This window comes from Delphinus delphis, chromosome 11, assembly GCF_949987515.2.
Source record: "Delphinus delphis chromosome 11, mDelDel1.2, whole genome shotgun sequence".
NCBI lineage: Eukaryota > Metazoa > Chordata > Mammalia > Artiodactyla > Delphinidae > Delphinus > Delphinus delphis.
In genome coordinates this window covers 21,492,258-21,512,425 of record NC_082693.1, presented here as the reverse complement: position 1 = coordinate 21,512,425, position 20,168 = coordinate 21,492,258, and the positions used below count along the sequence as shown (strand labels likewise).

Below are 20,168 nucleotides of genomic sequence, written 5' to 3'. Positions count from 1 at the left end.
GAAATAAAAGGGAGGCATATTAGTTTCTTAATTCAGTGTCACTCAGATGAAGCAGCTGCCTTGGCAGGAAAAGAGAATTCTTTACTTATAATTAACATTACTTTCAGAAAAATGTAATTCTGTGTCACTGATATGCAGACCTTTTCTCTTAGGCATCTTTTAAAGGAAAAACAATTACAGTTTAAAATATTACATACGTAAGAAACAAACCAGCAATTGTAATGCCCCAGTGAATCCTGAAGATTTATTATTTGGGAGAATATCAGATATTGATCCTTTGTTTTACAGCTCATGATGGTAATCAGAAAATATACATTTTGAAATGAAAGTCAAAAGAAAAGAACAATTACATATAATACAGATTACAGACATTTTACTTGTACATAAGCAAAGCAGTACTAAAAGCACATTTATGTGTCCACAGTTAGTGGACATGGCATTTTTCTGTTTAAAGCTGCAGCAACTCAAATCCTCTTCGGGTCAATAAAGAAAGACAGATTGAGAAATACATTTAGGGCTATCACCATGTCTGGCTGTAAACCTATTTTTAATCTTTTCCCTCCCCCCATATATATATGTATATACTTTATTGCCTTTATATTTCTGCTGGTTTAATATAATTAGTATACTAAATAGTTATCTGCATTTATTTGGTTTCTAAAAATATATAAAATGCACTGGAATAGAGCTCCTGCAGCTTTCAAGCAGTCACTGTCCTGGCATCAAAAGCTTACTCTGGAAATGTAAAGCAGCAACACTGAATAAATAGTGATTGTTCTGTCTTCTCCGTACAGCTGATGGTCTTAAACCAAAACTGAAAAATACTGTAGCAAACAGTATAAACATGCAACTTAAAAAAACTGACATAATATAAAAGTAATACTTATGAGCTAAATTTAATACAATATGGACTAATAAAGACAACTTTAGGTAGAAGAGGGATGTGAACACAGCATCCTTATTTACATATAAGTTAAGGCCCAATTTTTCAAAGGCAATGCACACAAGGAACCGTCCATCTGCCCGTGCCCTTTGCGCACCTGAAATCAAGAGTTTCTCCCTTTTCCATATTGTCTCCTCAATCCATTATTATAGTTGTAACTTGGAAAGATGTTCACAGAAACGGTTTTAAATGAAGTTTCTTTTCTCTAAAGGCCACTTTGCTCTTATTCACAAAGAAACTTTTCTTTTAACGCAGGTGCAAAATATATTTATGTTCTGGAAGCAAGTGCTTATTTGTTCTTCTTAAACATTGTTAAAATTCACATTTCACACTGTAACTTTTACATTTTTACTGTATTAGTCTTGTTTGAGCTCTAGTTTGATTAATTTGAACTACAGAAATTGATGACTAGCTCAGTGATGGCTGAGGGATTTAAATGGGTAACTCGTATTAACACCAACCGAAGTCTCACATATAAATACCCTGTGCATCAGGAGAAAAAAAAAAGAAAAAAAGCTAACAAACCAAAATATCTCATAAGAACAACAAAAGGATTGAGGCAAGCGACTACGGATCATTCGCTGAGGAGGACAAACACTCAAAAGGGTCAAATATACCAATACTATTTCAAATTACTCCCTGGTAAGAAAAAAAAATCTTCTAATGTATTTAATACTTGTAGAAAATCACAATAAAACAACTTTCAGTGTAATAATAATTTTAAAAACTTACAATCTAATTTACTATTCAGAACCTGAATATGCCCCCAGATGCAAAATTCTCTATTTGGTATTTTTGCGTACCATTGCCCACTTCCCCTCTGAAATGTATCCAAAGATGTGGCACTTAATCTAACTCATTTGTATTCACAAGAGATAAAAATAATCAGAAATAGACTAAGATATTTTTAAGATGTTCTAGGGAAATGAGTTTTCTTTCCTCTATTTAAAAAAAATACTTAGAAAATATTTCTTAGAGATGTGCTTCCAGAAGTGTTGGTAAATATAACTGCTTAAAAAGTACAGCTGCTCATTGTATTAATCAAATTCACATTTATATACTCTTCTCATCTAGGAAATAGTATTTCTATCTGTAGTTAGGTCTGTGAAGATTATTTGGCAGCTTGAAAATTCAGATGAAGTTGTCAGAATCCTACTCCCAGTCTTTCTTTAAAGTTATTAGGTTAATGCTGATAATAATTTACAACAATTAAGTTGGATACTTTCTGTTTTTCATGGCATGCCCAGGCATCGTTGCAATTAAAAATTGCGAAGTCTCATATATCTAGGTTTATTAACATTTTGATTTAAATAGAATGTGATCAACTTATAAAAATGTTTTTCTTTGTGAATAAGATCTCAATTTCTCTGAACAACAATAACAAAATGACCCAGTATAGAATGGAACCCTTTAAAAATAAGGCATATATCAGGCATACATAAACCATTATTGTCACAAAAATCTACAAATTATTTTGATTTTTTAATTCTAATTTTTAAATATATATGGATATGAAATAACTATTATAAACTGAGAGCAAATGTGTATAGATTGTGGCTATTAGATAAGAATCATTTATTTCTCAAGTTTTTTTCGCAAAACAATATAATGGCAAGATCAACTCGATAACTCCAAGAACCCAAAGAAAATATTTTTAGTTGAGGTCTGCCATTTAGCTGGACTAGAAAAGGCAACTATGCGTTATTACTTTCAGTCGTCTAGAAGCTTCTACATATTGTCATAGCCATTCTTAAAAATTTTCATTGGAAACCTAAATATAGCAGCATTCTCAGCATTCATTAAACCAAAAACAAGTCAGATGCGTTTAAAACATCAAAAATTGCCCTCATGCATAGGATATAACTTACACCTTTTTATTGTTACCATGGCATTAATATACTAATCCACTTTTATTTTGTTGCATGTAAATAATACAGACAATATGTTTTCCTCAGAATAAAAAACTACTTTAAATTTTAGATGAAAGTCTTAATTATATTGTACCAAATTCTGATCAGAGGGAAAGTAAAAATGGCTAAGTATCTGACCACATCCGTCTAGATACTCTTGTGCATCTTAGTTAACTCAGTACTCATGGGAGGGGTGTTGACTCATTTTTGGTTTTATAAACAAGAAAATAATATATGTACAAATGGAGATTAATGTCCTGCAAAGGTCAAGCTGAAAATTAATAAAAACGAACACTGACTTTAACTTTATTTCCTTGGTAAAAAGTAACTAACTCCAATCTACTTTCTATTTAAGGGACTGGAAAAATTGCAATAGTTCATAATGTACACAGTAAATTCTGTGCAAGCAATAACTTATCCATGGGTGCTTACACCAATAGACCATACATATAAAGTGGGTTATTTTAAAATAAAAAAAATATCACTTAAAGCAACCCTCCTGAAGATATCCTTGGACATCTCTTTTTTTTAAGACATTTCTAATTTATGTATGATGGCAACTCTGAGGACCCATGAGACTAAAATAATAAGGCAGGGCAGAAACAAAACACATTATGTATCAGGAAACCCCATGCCTGTTTGGATAGATATTCAACAATTACATTTTTGTTCAACAGTGTCTGAAGCACTGCAAACGTTTTAAACATGTAATTTACTTCATGAAAATATTTCTGCTCTTGTATGTGGTTCATTCATATGCTGGAAATACTGTAAAGAAAAGATGAAACACCAGATTAAAAAGAAAACCTGAATTATCTCACCTAATTAAGCAGGGGCTAGGATGGGTTCACAAGGTAAATGCAAGTCAGTTCTTCTGGAGTCAGTTTCCATGACGGAGCCCCCTATGACACTCGTGTAGCTGTAATTCAGCAATGCATGGAGTCTGGCAACATGCACACAAAGTCATCGTCACACAATATGCAATGTAACTCAGTCACAGGATAAGTATTAATAAAAAATATTAAAATGTCAACATTCACTCCTTAATTGATTACATGGAATAAATAAACTAAGCCAGTCACATATTTCTCTTCATTCTGAAGTCACGGTTTTATTTATGTATACACACAGTATAATACTTTCCTAATGCTCTCGAAATGCTACAAATAAAAATGAAGGCTTTGCATTACAGCTGCTGGACAAAAACATCAACACTGTGGCTGTGTGAAAACAGTTTCTTTGTTCTTTAGCATCAGTGCACAGGGTATGGCTCCAAGTGGTATGCGACTTAGGACAGAAAAAAGATACGGTGGCTTGTGAACTATATCCTCTGTTCATCATTGGCACAAAATCAAAGAAGGAATTTTCACTGTCCTCGGTACCTTTACTGGGTCTCTCCCCTGAAGACAGATAATGTTATACATATATGCCTTCAGGATTAAAACCAGACGAGATAGGATTCTGTAGAATACGAAGATTACTGGGGAGCTGCCGAGAGGAACCAGGTCGCTTCAGAGACCCCGACTGGAATGGTGCCTCTAAACAGGAAACAGAGAAAGTCATTTGATGTTTGCAGTAACCTGGAGTACTTAGCAAAATGAAAAATTAGAACTTTTCCTGCTCTCAAGAACCAAATAATATACAGTAACGATTGCAACCCCCTGTGAGTCCTGGGTGAGAGGAGAGGTTACGTCTGCTTGACCCTCTCAGTTGATAAGATAGTTTTCAGTGATTTGAACAGTTCATGATCTTTTCTTAAAAGGTGAACATTTTGCTTCTCTTTCTGGGTTGTTCAGATTATATGCATATACAGATTTAGAAGTGTCTTTTAAATATCAGCCCAAATTAACAACAAAGACTTTTAGGAGAGGAAGAAGGGCCATTAGGAACAGAGAGAAGCTAAAACTCAATTAATAAACTCAATTAATAGACTACGACTCACACATTTCAGGAAAAGTTTGTAAGGAAGCAGTTTAAAACTAATGATAGGCTATCTGGTCATCTAAGTAAATAAATAACCTAAATATTATTGATTTTCCCCAGAAACAGCAAGTACGTCAAAAATTTTTTTAAGCAGCCCAAGAATTAGCTTTGAATGGTAGGAGAACATTTTAACCGAAATGTAAGCAGTTTATTCCAAGTTAAGAGCGTAAAGCTTTTTAAAAAGCGATCTCTCAAATCTTACCCCTTTCCAGGTCTGCATGCGAGGCCTCCACTTCGATGGGCTCCGCTGGCAAAACGGTGACTTTCGTCCCTGTCTGCTGGATAAACTGCTGGAGGTTGACTTGCCGCAGCTCCTTGGTCAGCTGCTCCAATTCTTGTTCTTTGTCCTAGATGGGAGTTAAATGCTTTCTAAAATTTGAGGATTCACTACTGGCCAGCTACAGACATCCTGGTGACAGCCCACCTGCTACAAGGGTTGAATGTGGGACACTTTTCACAAGAATGCATTTAACAAACCTGGTTTGTATCGATGTAATGGGCTAAGGAGGTCACTTTCACTCTGCGGCATGGGCCAAAAGTTGAAGCAAATAAAGGCCAACTTCTTCAGTCTGTTCTCTTAAATGTCATGCTTTCCTCTGTTAAGAGTATACTATGCATCTGATGAAATAAATATATGTCTATAAACTTCCATGAATAAAACACTGGAGTCCATCCATCCTGGTGTTTACAGCAAGCTTGCTAAGCTGTTCACAATTAAACTTCCTTATTATCTACTTCATAACTGACTGCAAAATTAATAGTCACTTGGGTCCATGAGATTCAGGGTTCTTGTTTTTTTTAAACTGTTTAAGTTTTCATGGGATCCATTACTGAGATTTATATCATAGCAAGGAAAGCAAGGAGAGCAAGATTCCCACTATGGGGTTTTTTAATCCTTGGTGAGCAGATCTGAGAACTGAAGAGCGCTAAAGTAAGGAGACCAAGTTTGGATGGCCAGAAAGCTCCAAAAGCAAGGAGAGGTATTCTGTTATCAAATGGACTTGCTTCTCTTTCTCTCCTTTAGGGCACTATAAGTAAAAGTGGCAAGGCCGCATCCAAGCTGGTTGTGTCAGAGGACGTGGTGAGGATATAGGGGAGAGAAAACAGAAAGGCGGGGTTTTTCGCTACTTTGAGTGTAGGGGGTACTTGGAGATACGTTAGTAGTTTGCCTGTTAGATACTTTTCACAGGTAGTGGGGTTTATTAGTAACAACTGTCACAAATTAGTGTTTCCTGTAATATCAAGGCAATGTAATTTCCAACTGCACTCGTTTTGTGTTGAAGTGAATCCAAATAGTAAAATGCTGACAAATCATAAGTTAACAACCTTCTATTATATGAGAAATTCCTGACTGCAAATTTGGGTGGTAGTTCTACCTCTCACTGCAGTTAGTGGCAGAGAAAGGAAATCACATCAGTTCTTCCTGAAACGTCAGCTTTCTCTGCTTGTGGAACTGCTCCTACTCTACAGCAGCTCTTCTCAAACTCCGGTGCGCACAGGCACTATGTGGAGAGGCTGTGACTACATACACTCTCAGTTTCTAACCAGCAAGCCTCACGGTTCACGCTTTGATCCATGATCACACAGCTTCTAAACCGGCACTGTCCAGTTCAGCAGCCACTGCACGTATGTGCTACTGAGCACTTGAAATGTGGCCAAATGTGACTAAAACAGAAATGTAAATGTATTTAATATTTTTAAAGAGCTTTATTGAATATTATTTAACTTTAATTTATTTAAATATAAGTAGCCGTATTATAATCAACTGTGTCTCTTTCTCTTTCAGCTGTTAGAAACTGATAGCTCTTTGCAACTCCCATTAACATTACCACACTGTCTTTTCAAGAATGGGTATCCAAGAAATACAAGCTGAGTGATCATGGAGTAAGTGTGAAATAGAAATGTTCTCGTACCCACTAGAGATGCGGAAAAATCAAAGAGGAACCTGCCCCTCTCCTCAGGGAAGCAAAGGACAGTTACGGGAGAGGGGAGGAGATGGGGTTAGCAACAAAGGAGACGTGAGAGAGAAGCAGCCGGCTAGCCGCACAATCACTGGTGAACCAATCCTTGGTAATCTCTTTCAGCTCTTGTTTCCCTATCACTAAAAGGAGAAGGTCAGATTCACTATCTCATCATTAGTGTCCATTCCAGCTCTGAGATTCTCATCTCCTGTATCCGATTACCTAATGCTATCACTGCCACAGTAAGAAAGCTTCTTCCGTGGAAAAGGATCTGTGTGGCTTCAGCTCTCATCTTTGTTTTGGCCTCATATCTTAGCTTTGTCATAAGTCACAGAAATTCTAAGAAAATGATAAACCAAAGTAAGTTTCTAACTTTAAATGTAAGAGAAAATGAATAATCAGTAAAGAAGATGCCGAAATATATTTAATTCTTTTTTCTCTATATATATTTCCAGTCAACTTTCTGTGTTTTATTGAACATTTTTTCTATTTTCAGATTCTTTACCATGACCAGTGATGAAAATAAAGGCATTATCATTCTGGAAAATCATGCAAACCTACAGTGATTTGGAGAAACACAGAGTTTAAGAAGCTTCCATGAGGAAAGAAAAAGAGGAGTTCAGTGTTTTAGATTCCAAATATTTAACTCTTTTAAATAGATGAAACATTCTAATAAAAGTGTCCTTACCTGTAGTCGTTTGGTGGCTTGTCCAAGAGACCTTTCCACGGCTTTAATACCATTTTCCAGCCTCAGACTCTGCTGGCCTTGAATGTCAATCTCCCCTCTGACCTTACCGATCTTTCCTTTAACCTCTTCTTCATTGACCTGTGCCTCTTGAACTTCCCGTTGCAATTTTTCTGCTTCAAGACCACTTTCCATAGTCTGGATTTGACCCAAATAGTCCTTTAATTTGCTCTCACATTCTGTTATTTTCTGTCTTATTTCTTGAAGTTGGTCTTTCAGCTGTTTTTCATTTTCCTGTTCAATCTGTAATTCATTTTCCCAGAATTCCTCCTCTTCAATTTCTACATCGTTTCTTTTGATCTTCTGCTCCAGGCGGACAATTTCTTCTTCAAGGTTAGAATTATATTTTTGCTCCCAAAATCGTATTTCTATTTCATTTGATTCTAGCTCTTTCTCAATGGATTGGAGCTTCTCTGTCTGCAAACGGATCAGCTTCTTTAACTCGTCTGCTGTTGCTTTGCAGTTATTCAGCACCTTTTGTTTAAATTCAGTTTCTTTACCTTTTCCAAAAATGTCCATTAACCCTTTGGCACCTCCTGTAAATGTTAACGATTTCCTTTTAGGCTCTCTCCTTTTGATTGCTTTGTCAATCTGAGGCCTCAGTTTAGCTAAGGGGGGCAAACTCTGCCTGCATAAAGTTCTTTCAGGAACTCGAGCCACACCATCCGACGTGGGCCGCTCACTGAGAGACGGCCCCGTTCGACGTAAAATCAGCTGTACGTCACTAGCGTACTGCCCCCATTTGTTTAAGGATATGATAGGATTTTCATGAGGTGCTAAGTGTCTTTCAGTATCTCTCCATTTTTCTATAAGAGTGTACCTTCCAGTTCGACCTAGATAAAAAAAGATAAGAATAAATTGTCAAAAAGGGATAGGCAACAGCTAAAATAATGCCTCCAGACGCAGGACACTATTTGATAACTGTGTCTTCTTAATTAGCATCAAAGTCCAGCCCATGATGTCTTTAAAACTTTCGCTTGAGGATACTGAACTCCTTAAGATACGTAACACACAAAACTATGGGATGTGAACTGCATACACTCTTCAGACTCACTTAGAAACTCATCTTTACACTTTAAACCTCAATGGGAATCTTAATCTACCCTCTTGTCAAATGCCTGACCGCCTAGACCTTGCTTGCGGCAAGACCTCCAGCTGAAACTAAGGAGAGCACTAGTGTCCTGTTGGAAGCCAGGAGGGCCTGGTCCCAGGAACCAGGCAGGACTTCAGAACTTGAGCAAACTTCCACTTGAGGAATCCCTCTGATTTCTCTGCACATCAGGACTTGGGAAGGTTGGAGCCCCCGTCCCTCCTCCTGAAAGGAGACATGGAGCCAGTGGAGGACCTGCTACTCAGCTACAGGTGCTGGGTAGGCCTTTCCTTGCCCATACCGTCCTGCATACCTGTGGCAAATAAAAGATCACCTCAGTGAAAACAACTCTCAAAATAGTCTCATATAAAGAGTGGGGCCTGAAGAGAAGTCTTGTTCAGTTTTGATAAGTAATAGCTTCAAAGGGTCTTTTAAAAAACATTAAAAAGGCAAAAATGATATTATTAAAAAACAAAAGTAGAATAAAATTACATTTATGTTAAAAATATACTGAATCTAACAGTAATTATGGAAGATAAAGATTCAGAAGACAATATAATGTCATTAGCTTGAATACACTTCCTAAATATTTCCATTTAAGGCGTGTGGGTCAGATGGAAAATATTAATTTTGTTAAGAGTGTCCATTAGACATCTGAAACTAATGTAAGGTTATATATCAATTACATCTCAATTAAAAAAAAGTGTCCATTAGTAGTTAATATTATTACAAAGAAAAAGAACTCACCTTGCCATCTAGCAATTATCATATTGGCATATACAGCTACTGATTTGACTTCCCTGTCTTCTTTTTTATTTCATGAGCTTCTGAACCAATAGTAGTATTTCCTCAATTACTGGGCCAATAAATGGAAATCTGGATATGTACTATGAACACCCACATGTGCTATTCCAAAGTAGCAGATGAAGAGTGAAACTGCTCTAAGCATACGTGTATGTTCGTCTTTAAGGAAACCTGAATTTTGGGTGCAGCTGAAAAGTTGGAGCTTTGAAAGCAAACAGACTAGTAGTTTTAAGCTCGGGTAAATTACTTGCTGGATAAGTAGCCTAACTTCACTTCTAGAGTGGGGAGAGGGGCAGTACCTCATAGGTTCTGAGAGTCAGAATCAGGGCCCGTAGCAGGTTTTCAATACATGGCGGCCATCATTAATTGAACACATTGCTATTCACATGACAAAAGGGCTGACCAGAGACCTCCTTTAAATAGTGACATGACGCGACAACAATCTGACTAAAAGAATTCTTAATCAACTTGCAGCAACTCCTAGCTATGTAAAGCTGGACAGAGTGGAAAGAAAGAATATGGGCTCTCTGGAGTCAGAAGGCCTGTTTTCAGGTCTGGCTCTGCCATATATTTACGTGATTTGAACAAATTATCAAATTTCCTTCAGCTCTGGTTTCTTCATCTGTAGAGTGAGACTTGTATTTTCTTACCTGACAATGTTGTAAGAGTTAAGTGAGATATAAAATATAAACATGTTTTATAACATTGAAAAGTGCTATATAAGTATCAGTTGTTGCTACTATCAAAATACCTGGGCAAACAAGGGGAATGCAAAGCTTATTAGCACACTGGATTTGGCTTCTTGGAATAAAAAAATGTTTCTAAAGATTTTCAAGTTAAAAATTACTGTAATTATACCAAGAAAAACCACCCAACAAATCTTCAAGGTTAAACTCGTTCCAGATGTACACACTGCTTCAAAGATCACAGCACTTTGTGTTCCTGGCTCTGCTGTCTATCAACTACTTTTAGATCTCACTCCTGCTATCTGGACCCTGTGTCCTCATCAGTAAATATGAAGGGTTGGACTAGACCAGTAGAACCCTCTCTAATCCTACCAGGCCATGAAGCATCTTTAAAAAGAAAACTGAATCATTACATTATATGAGTGAAATCAAAAATTTTAAGGACTCTAATTCAGTCATAATTAAATATAAAGCTTATTTTTCCAATGTTTAATGGTACTGCTACTCTGTGAGAATGTCTTGGTAGATTATTTAGGATTGCTTTTATTGCTAGCGTTCCCTTTTTGTTAAATAATGCATATTTAGTGCAATTAGGCAAAAAAATCCATCCAGCTATATAAAAAAGCTTTTTTAAAAAGTAAATGAATTAATACTTTGATTTTATTACAGAAATAGGGTTTTAGATCGTTTATGTAAGAGCTAAATTCCACAATCATTGGAATTTGAATGCGTATACTTGGCAAGGCCCTACAGAACGTGAATACTTCATTTAGACAGATTCCAATTCCTCCTGCAAAACTCCTTTTACTGCAGTTTATTAAGTGGATACACTTAGTTCTACCTTGCATACTATCTTGATGTAGCCCTAAGACTAATAAAAAGGAACATACATCTATCTATCTATCTATGGCATTTGTAGTTTAAACTGTTTTGGCTACCTAGGCCTGTATGCCACAATTTGTAATGATAAATAAAATATTGACTATACTTCTGAAGAGCTGAAGCAATTGAGTGTAATCCCAAGAATCATTAACTTCATATAATGAGGAAAATCACAAAGAGATTTTAGTGCACCAGTGGAATCTCACTGGACGACTGATATATATGTACAATAGATAGTTAGTGAGAAGCAGCCACATAGCACAGGGAGATCAGCTCGGTGCTTTGTGACCACCTAGAGGGGTGGGATAGGGAGGGTGGGAGGGAGGGAGACGCAAGAGGGAGGAGATATGGGGTTATATGTATATGTATAGCTGATTCACTTTGTTATACAGCAGAAACTAACACACTATTGTAAAGCAATTATACTCCAATAAAGACATTAAAACAAATTAAAAAAAAAAAGGAGATAACAGACTACTTTCACCTAACTTAAAGTGGAATATTTAGGTGAAGTAATATGAAGTTTTAGAAATATACACCAAAATTCGAACACTCAAATATGAGTCACCCAGAAACATTATGCTCTTATTTCAACCATTTAAAAAACTGTAACCATTTTTTTTACAATTTTAGGAAATTTCTCCTTAGAGCCAAAAAAATAAAATCATTTAAAAGCGTCACTTCTTGGGGGCTTCCCTGGTGGCGCAGTGGTTGAGAGTCCGCCTGCCGATGCAGGGGACACGGGTTCGTGCCCCGGTCCGGGAAGATCCCACATGCCGCGGAGCGGCTGGGCCCGTGAGCCATGGCCGCTGAGCCTGTGCGTCCAGAGCCTGTGCTCCGTCCGCAATGGGAGAGGCCACAACAGTGAGAGGCCCGCGTACCGCGGGGAAAAAAAAAAAAAGTGTCACTTCTTGTTATGTATTCAACAAATATACAGTGAACAAACATTTGTCAGAAATAGTGTCAGGCCCTGGGAATATATTCTATTAGACACACTGATCATGAATGCTCTTCAGAAATTTTAGTTTTAACTGACATTTGATCGTTTCTTCAGTATGAAATCCTCCTTACCCCAAAGATGAACACTCTATGTTCTTCAAAAGGACATGACAGAGCTGGCATTAACCTCTCATGAATTTAATGCTAACATATCCTCCTGTTTCTGGACATATTGTAAGTAATGTCAGTTAACACCTGACTTATTCTTTATCTGTGGTGAATAAACTATCCTACCCCACTCAGTTTTTCTGATAATAGATACTTTTCTCCTTGAGCTACAAACATTTTGGAATCTTATGCAGAATCTAGTGAACAAAACTAATTCATTCCATAATGGCTTAGAATTCTTACAATAAACATTGCTCTCTGTAACAGAACTTACACTGTAACATTTTATAGTCTGTTAAATGCTTTTGATGCTTTTATATGTATATGTGTGTGTGTATATATATATATATATATATATATACATATATATATTTTAAAGCAATTTCCCAATGATGTACAACTATTCTGAAAATTTGTCAATGAACTTTCTGTAAGTCCTGTGTGTAGCTATTAAGATAACTCTTACCATAGAGTATTTATCTTATGATGACAGTGGTACAAGAATATCTTTGAGTATAACATGTCAGCTAGCTGTGCATTCAACCCATAGTTAAATCATTCACAGTATATTTTCCCAGTGTGTTGATGAGACTATCATGTAATCACAGAATTACTGCATATTAATTTAGGACTTACTTAGGATTTTATTATAAATATACTACGACTAAAAATAATGAAAACACTTACTGATTTCATAATGATTAACATTTAATATGCCCATTGTTTGCTAGGCTTTGTGCTGGTTACTTTACATAAATAATATTAACCAAAATAACAGCTAACATATCACTATAAACCACCAAAGTTTGGGGGATTATTAATGTAGCATAATCTTACCCATCCTGACTGCTGCGTGCTGTGAATTACATGTGTTCACATTCGTTAAAATAATCTTTTATGGATGTGGAAAATATAGAAGATACTCAGAATTACGGATGACATACTACACTACTGCTATAAATATAAAAGTTGTGAAAGATGACCCTGGCTATAAAAAAGCAGTATATTTTAGTACTAAGGATTTTTAGTTTTTGTTTCAATGTAATTCAGTCGGTGACTATATTTTCTAACAGTTGTCCATTGAGATTATAGGGGATATAAATAACGTAGTATAATAGTAGTTAAGAGCAGGGTTCTTGAATCAGACTACTGGTTTGAATCCCAGGACCCTCCTTACCAGCTACGGGCGCTTGGGCATGTTATTTAAACATCTCTGTGCCTCTGTTCCATCATCTCTGAAATAGGGATCATAACAGGGCCTTCCTCATAAGACTGCTGTGAGACTGTTAAATGATGTGGAAAATTTAATTCCCAATTCAGTAATGAAAAGTGGGACTTTAAAACTATGAAGCATTAGAGTGAATTTTTTTTTTTTAGACTCATCTGTAGGTACATAAAAAGCATTGCTTATAGTGTTTACTTCTAGGAAGCAAGGTCATGAGTGCTTCTTTTACCTTCTTTGTGTTTTGCTAAATTTCAAAATAGTCTACAATGGATAGTACTACTTGTAAACAGATACAAAATTAACCAATTTATAAATTTCTAAAATTGATAATTTATATATGAAATTAAGAGTTAAATGTGACAATATAAAATATATTATTTTCTTTATCTTCTAAAGGATCATATAATCTTAGAGACGAATGGCACATCACCAAGTTCAGCCTGTAATTCACAGAAACTTAAAAAAATTCATTCATTTATTCACAAGTAGGTATTGAGTATCTACTACAAGCTAGACATGGTTTTAAGCTATGAGAATAAGCAATAACAAAAGAGTGGCAGGCAATACACAACACACAAAGGAAAGAATGTATGTCTACTGTCCATTAACCAACAGCTTTAAGGTCAGATATGCTAAACATTCAGAATTTTTTGGATTCTAGGAAGGTAGCATAGTGCTATCCTGCAGGTCTGTAGTCAAACATGTTGAAAATTCTAAAGTAAAATATATCAATTTCATACCAAATGGAATAAATACAGATTAAAAGCAGCCTCAGCCTCACATCGAATCAGATCAACTTTTACTACCAAATGAGTTCAAGCCATGCCAGGTATGGCTAACAAATTAAGTATGATAAACTTTAGGCTTTCAAAATTTTTTAGGTTTCAAAAATGTGTATAATGGATTGTGGCCTATATGTAATATGTCGCAGGGGCGGGGGGGGGAGCACAATAGAGAAAAATAGAGTACGGCAGGTGGGCAGTATGTGTGCGTGCGTGCATGGACAGGCGGTCAAGGAGCCGTGAGCCGAGGGAGTGAATCTGGAAGAGCGCTGGGCGCACAGTATTCTCAGCAGACAGAAGAACAGGTGCAAAGACTAAGGCGGAACTGTCTCTGACACGTTTAAGAGGAAGCAATCAAAAGTGAGTGGGAGGAAATGAGGTTGGAGGTAAAGCAGGGATTCATTTAGGGCCCCGAAGACCATCGCATGGACTTTAAAATTTTCTGAGTGAGTCCGGAAACAACTAAGGGGTTTTGAGCAGAAGAGTGATGATGATGCATAGTTTCAAAGTATTACTTTAAAATAAATCTGTTGAGAATAGGCTGCAGGAGACCAGGATGATACAGGGAAATGAGTTGGAAGGCCACTGCAAAAATCTAAGTGAGAAATGATGGTGGCTTACATCACGGTCGTAAGAGTGGCTGTGGAGAGAAGCAACAAGATTCTGGATATATACTGAAGATAGTACAGGGAGGATTTGTTGATGGATTAGTTATAAGGTATTAGAGAAAGAAAAGAACCAAAGATCACACAAAAGTTTTAGATCTAATCAATTAAAAGCAATAGTTCCCATTTTTTGAGATGAGGGGGAGGAAATCTGAGGATGGGCAACAGTTGGGACATGAAGCTTGGGTTTGGACATTTTAAGTCTGAGATACCAGTTAGTCATCTTCTAGAACTGCACTGTTCACTACAACAGCTATTAGCCACGAGCCACACTTAAACTTTAATGAAAAATTCATTTCCTCATTTACACTAGGCACACTTCAGGTAGGTAATAGCTACATGTGGCTAGTGGCTACTGTACTGGATGGCACAGATACAGAACATTACCATCCTTGCAGAAAGTTCTATGGGGAAGCACTGTTCTAGAAACTATGTTTTGTAGAGTACCTACTACTTTAGGCAAAGCAATGGTATAAGAAGGATAAATAAGCAGGACCCCTACTTTGAAGAGACTTCCAGAGAAGAGAAAGAAATATTAACAAATAATAAAACCAGAGATCAGCATAAAAGGTGTTTGTTTGAAAACTGATTTTGTTGGGGCAAACTCTATGAAACACGGCTTTTGGGAACAATCCACGCCATCTTGGGCCCCAGCCCCAATCAATTTGTTTGTATTAAATGCTAGGTCTGGCCCCGGTTGAAAGAGATACGGGACAAGACCATCAGAAGTGTGAACAGAGAAAACTTCTGAACCTTCAGCACTTTAAATGGCACCAGGCAACAAAGCAGTGTGAATGAGAAAACCCTTCCCTCAGTCTCCTTGATTTCTTCCTCCTCTTTTATTCCTCTCTAATCTTTTGTTATCTGTACTTTAAGTTCTAAGCTACTTGAGGGCAGAAGTACATTCTTTTCATATTTTTCGTTTGTGATTTTGTAAAAGCAAATGCATTTTCTCAACTTAACTTGAGACGGATGAATTGTTTAAGGCTTTCTGTTTCACATACAGATTTGAGAAGTAGTTTGAACTCTATTTTGAAATAATGGCATTTCTGGGATAGTTTATGGGAAAAACAAGGTCGAGTATTTAAAATCGGGAATGTTTCAGAAAGCCCAGGGTGTACGGTATCCAAACAGTGCGTTTCTGCTGGGAAGTTTAAGCACTCATGCCAATTGAGTGTGTCAATCATCGTTTCACTTTTAGTTACTGTCTCTTATAATTTGGGAATATGTTCTATTTCTATCACCTAAATATAACCTGTCAAGGTAGTCAAAGATCAGAGGAGAAAGGATTTCCTTCTATACTAGTAACTAACATTCAAAATCCTTTATCAAATTATGTTCTGTCTTTAGCTCTTTTCTAACTTGATTGGAGTGATTAGTACCATTGAGTCAGAAAATGTTAGCTGTCATATATATCTGCAGACTGCCAATACGTATACATGTTTTTATATCATGATGGTTTCCTGAAAGCAATTTTAGCTACCCAGAAAAACTCAATAATCCCTAATCATATATACAGTGCCTCCCCCATGGGCAAATATGTGGACTTTAACTTAAGAAGCTATTCTATATGTTGCATCACTATAAATTTTTTAGGAACATCTGCAGTTTTGCTCAGTCAGTCCATATATGCTGCTAGTAGTGTAACTAAACCTTTTACTGTGTGAAGCCACGGAGATTCTGCAGGTGTTTGTTACAGCAGCAATTTTCCCTAATTAATAAACCCTCTATTATTTCTTACAGTATAAATAAGGTCAAAATACTGTAACATTTTCATTTCGTGTTTAGACTCGGAACACCAATAACTTTCGTGACAATGGAGATACGTACTTAAGTGTGTATGAGCAGCATACTGAATCTGAGGCTGAGAAAATTCTATGGCACAACAGAAGCAAGGATCAACAGTGCTCGCTGGCTGCCAGTTGAATCATGTCTCAGGAGAATTCTGAATTCAATGAAGTATTTATGATTCAGCAAGAGAGTTGTTTAGCCAGGTTTGGAGAAATATCGTAAAGCATCTGTACTCAAGTTGTCAACTTTTCAAAGCAGTTCTGGACTGAGTTATTGAGAAAGCAAATATGGGGTGGGGGGAGTAGGTTCAGTTAAAGCTTCTTTTTATCAATAGCTTGGCCACAAAGAAGTACACTCCTTAGTCCAAACGGATAAACACACACCTGGTACATCTGGACAGTTTCTCCTTGAAATTCTCTGTAGAGAACATGGTTACCATATGGACAGATGCAGCTTACTGTACTCTTCAACTACCTTGACTTTTCTAAAAACTACTCGTTTTTTTTAACCACTGTCCATGGCTTGATTCTCAAATATAACAAAGAAACTTAGATTTGACACTTGCTAATTTTAGTTTTCACTAAGCAGAAAAAACCCAACAATGCTTAATATTTTAATTCAAATAAATTATGTGAGGCTTTCAAAAGGGGCAATGACTAAATAAGTTGGTTGCAAAGAATATGAAATACAATTAAATGCCTTAATTTCCTCCTCTTTAATAATTAAACTTAAGTCCACAAATATACTACTAGTGCCAAACGCAAGAAAATTTCATGGGATGTGAAAGCCTAGGATTCTCAGCATTGTTTTAATATATGAGTGTGCTATATAGTATTTCAGGAAAAATCAAAAGATGTTAGTATTAAAACAAAGCCTCTGTCTTTGTATAGGGCTATTGCCAACTTCAAACAGTGCACTTGCCACACTGCAGGGGCACAACCACCTCTACAAAATGCTAAGGTGCCATCGTGACAGTGACTTGTCTCCATCCTGAGCTAACCTGACACGCTTCCAATATAAACTAGCACTATATAAAAACAAACTTTTGATAAGGAGCTCAAAGACAAAGAGGCACTGAGCACCTAGCATGGTGAACACACAGTTTCATTCTCAATACAGTTGACCCTTGAACAATGCAGGCATTAGGGGCGTGAACTCTCCACACAGTTGAAAATCTGCACATAACTTACAGTCAGCCAGCCTTCTCTATCTGCAGTTCCTCGTGGATTCAAGTAACCTTGAATCGTGCAGTACTGGAGGATTTACTATTGGGAAAAAAAGCCCCATAAAAGTGGACCCTGGCAGTTAAAACTTGTGCTGTTCAAGGGTCAACTCCACATGTTTGCTAAGTGATGGATTTAAGATGCAAATACAAACTTTAGCCCACATTACTGGCTTTACTGATGTAGGTGTTTATGCCCTCATCATGTTCCAAATGGAATTATGGCAACTAAAAAACATGCATAAAATATCGTAAAGATAAACTGAGAGTAAATAAGAAGAAAAGTTGCAACGGGGTAAGTGAATAAGATGGAGCCGATAAGCACGGATTTGACTACTTCATCTTCACTCTGTAAGATTTAAAAAGTACACATTATCTTTTAATGAAGAACCATGTCATTTAATTTGTTGCAAATTTCTTTTCTGCAAGTATTCAGAATAAAAAATCGGATTTTGCCTAATGAAGAGTCTGGGAACTTGAAATCTATGTTTTGGCTCAAGAAAACCTTTTTAGTCCCAGAAATCATTGTTTACGATCACAACAGGTGAGGAGAAGACAGTGCAGACTCTAGACTCAAGATCAGTAAACTCTCGGTGAGGCAGAGAACAAGTATCTTCACAGACTGACCTAAGCTGGAGGCAGGGGACAGTAATAAGTAAAAGTGTGCCTGAGAGATGTATTATGGAACCAAATGAACAGAAACCACAGGACATCTATATTTAAAACAAACAAAAACAACAGGAAGCATAAGCATCAACCTACTTTATCTCAGACACCCCGAGAGTTCACTTACCTATCGCTTGAGCTAACGCTATGACAACTTCCTGGCAAGTTGTGACTTCGGTGACCCCACAAACAATCCTCTGAACTCCGTCCACCCATACTTTAAGTTCCATGGTGCCCCAGCCAGTCACCAGAGGGCCCTGAGACTGGTCATCAAGGCGTCAGGTCATGTCTCTGGCCACGAAAACACGGAAAAGGCAGAGTCTGTGTAGTCAGCTAAAAAGAGGAAAAAACATTTTTAATAAAACAAATCTTACCATTTCTCCTAGTAAGTAAATGTTACCAAAACAAATTTTAATATATCATAGTCCTACTACCATTAATGACCATGGGCTTACTTATTCACAGAACTGAACTTAGAAGTGTGACTACAACCATGGCCACCAATCATGACACCTCATGGTACTATTTCCATGATTAGAATATTAATCATAAAGTCACTCTCCATTGACCAAAGAAATCTTATTTACTTGACCAAGACCTATTGCTCAACATACAAACTAATTTATTACAAAAATTACTTCATTAGGATAATTTCTGAGGTTAAAAAAAAGAAAAGTTTTTTTGTCATTTTAGGAATCAAAAACAATTGAACCAGTTTCCGCAGCCTTGTCACCATCTGTTTGTTCCCTGTGTCCCTTGCCTCACACTCTTGGCCAAGGGACCGAGAGTGTTGTCTACACCACTGAAACTTCAACACCAAGTGCAGCATAAGGCATAGGTGTGCAGAAAATATTAGCTGAAGGATATTAATTCCTTCGTTGGCTAACAACTTCCCCATCTATGATCTGCTTGTCCTCTACCCATTTATTTAACTGGAGTTTGATAATTGTCTTAAACTTTTTTTTTAAAAACATCTTTATTGGAGTATAATTGCTTTACAATGGTGTGTTAGTTTCTGCTTTATAACAAAGTGAATCAGTTATACATATACATATGTCTCCATATATCTTCCCTCTTGTGTCTCCCTCCCTCTCACCTTCCCTATCCCACCCCTCTAGGTGGTCACAAAGCACCGAGCTGATCTCCCTGTGCTATGCGGCTGCTTCCCACTAGCTATCTATTTTACATTTGGTAGTGTATATATGTCCATGCCACTCTCTCACTTTGTCTCAGCTTACCCTTTCCCCTCCCCATATTGTCAAGTCCATTCTCTAGTAGGTCTGCGTCTTTATTCCCATCTTGCCCCTAGGTTCTTCATGACCATTTTTTTTTTTTTTTAGATTCCATATATGTGTTAGCATACAGTGTTTGTTTTTCTCTTTCTGACTTACTTCACTCTGTATGACAGACTCTAGGTCCATCCACCTCACTACAAATAACCAGTTTCGTTTCTGTTTATGGCTAAGTAATATTCCATTGTATATATGTGCCACATCTTCTTTATCCATTCATCTGTCGATGGACACCTAGGTTGCTTCCATCTCCTGGCTATTGTAATAAGAGCTGCAATGAACATTTTGGTACATGACTCTTTTTGAATTATGGTTTTCTCAGGGTATATGCCCAGTAAAGGGACTGGTGGGTCCTACGGTAGTTCTATTTTTAGTTTTTGAAGGAACCTCCATACTTACTGTTCCCCATAGTGG

At 36.9% G+C, this 20,168-nt stretch overlaps 1 protein-coding gene across 3 annotated transcripts in view; it reads right to left on the bottom strand.

Moving 5' to 3' along the window:
- Positions 1-216: 216 nt before the first annotated feature.
- The window catches only part of RASSF8 (Ras association domain family member 8), a 129,209-nt gene continuing 109,257 nt past the window's right edge, over positions 217-20,168 (bottom strand). For all 3 annotated transcript variants that reach the window (XM_060024468.1, XM_060024466.1, XM_060024467.1), the window contains 4 exons: positions 18,590-18,795; positions 7,486-8,375; positions 5,039-5,183; positions 217-4,391 (listed from right to left, as the gene is read on the bottom strand). In XM_060024468.1, coding sequence (XP_059880451.1) covers positions 4,270-4,391; positions 5,039-5,183; positions 7,486-8,375; positions 18,590-18,692 — 1,260 coding nt within the window. In that variant the 5' untranslated portion in view covers positions 18,693-18,795 and the 3' untranslated portion in view covers positions 217-4,269. The remainder of the gene's footprint in view (positions 4,392-5,038; positions 5,184-7,485; positions 8,376-18,589; positions 18,796-20,168) is intronic.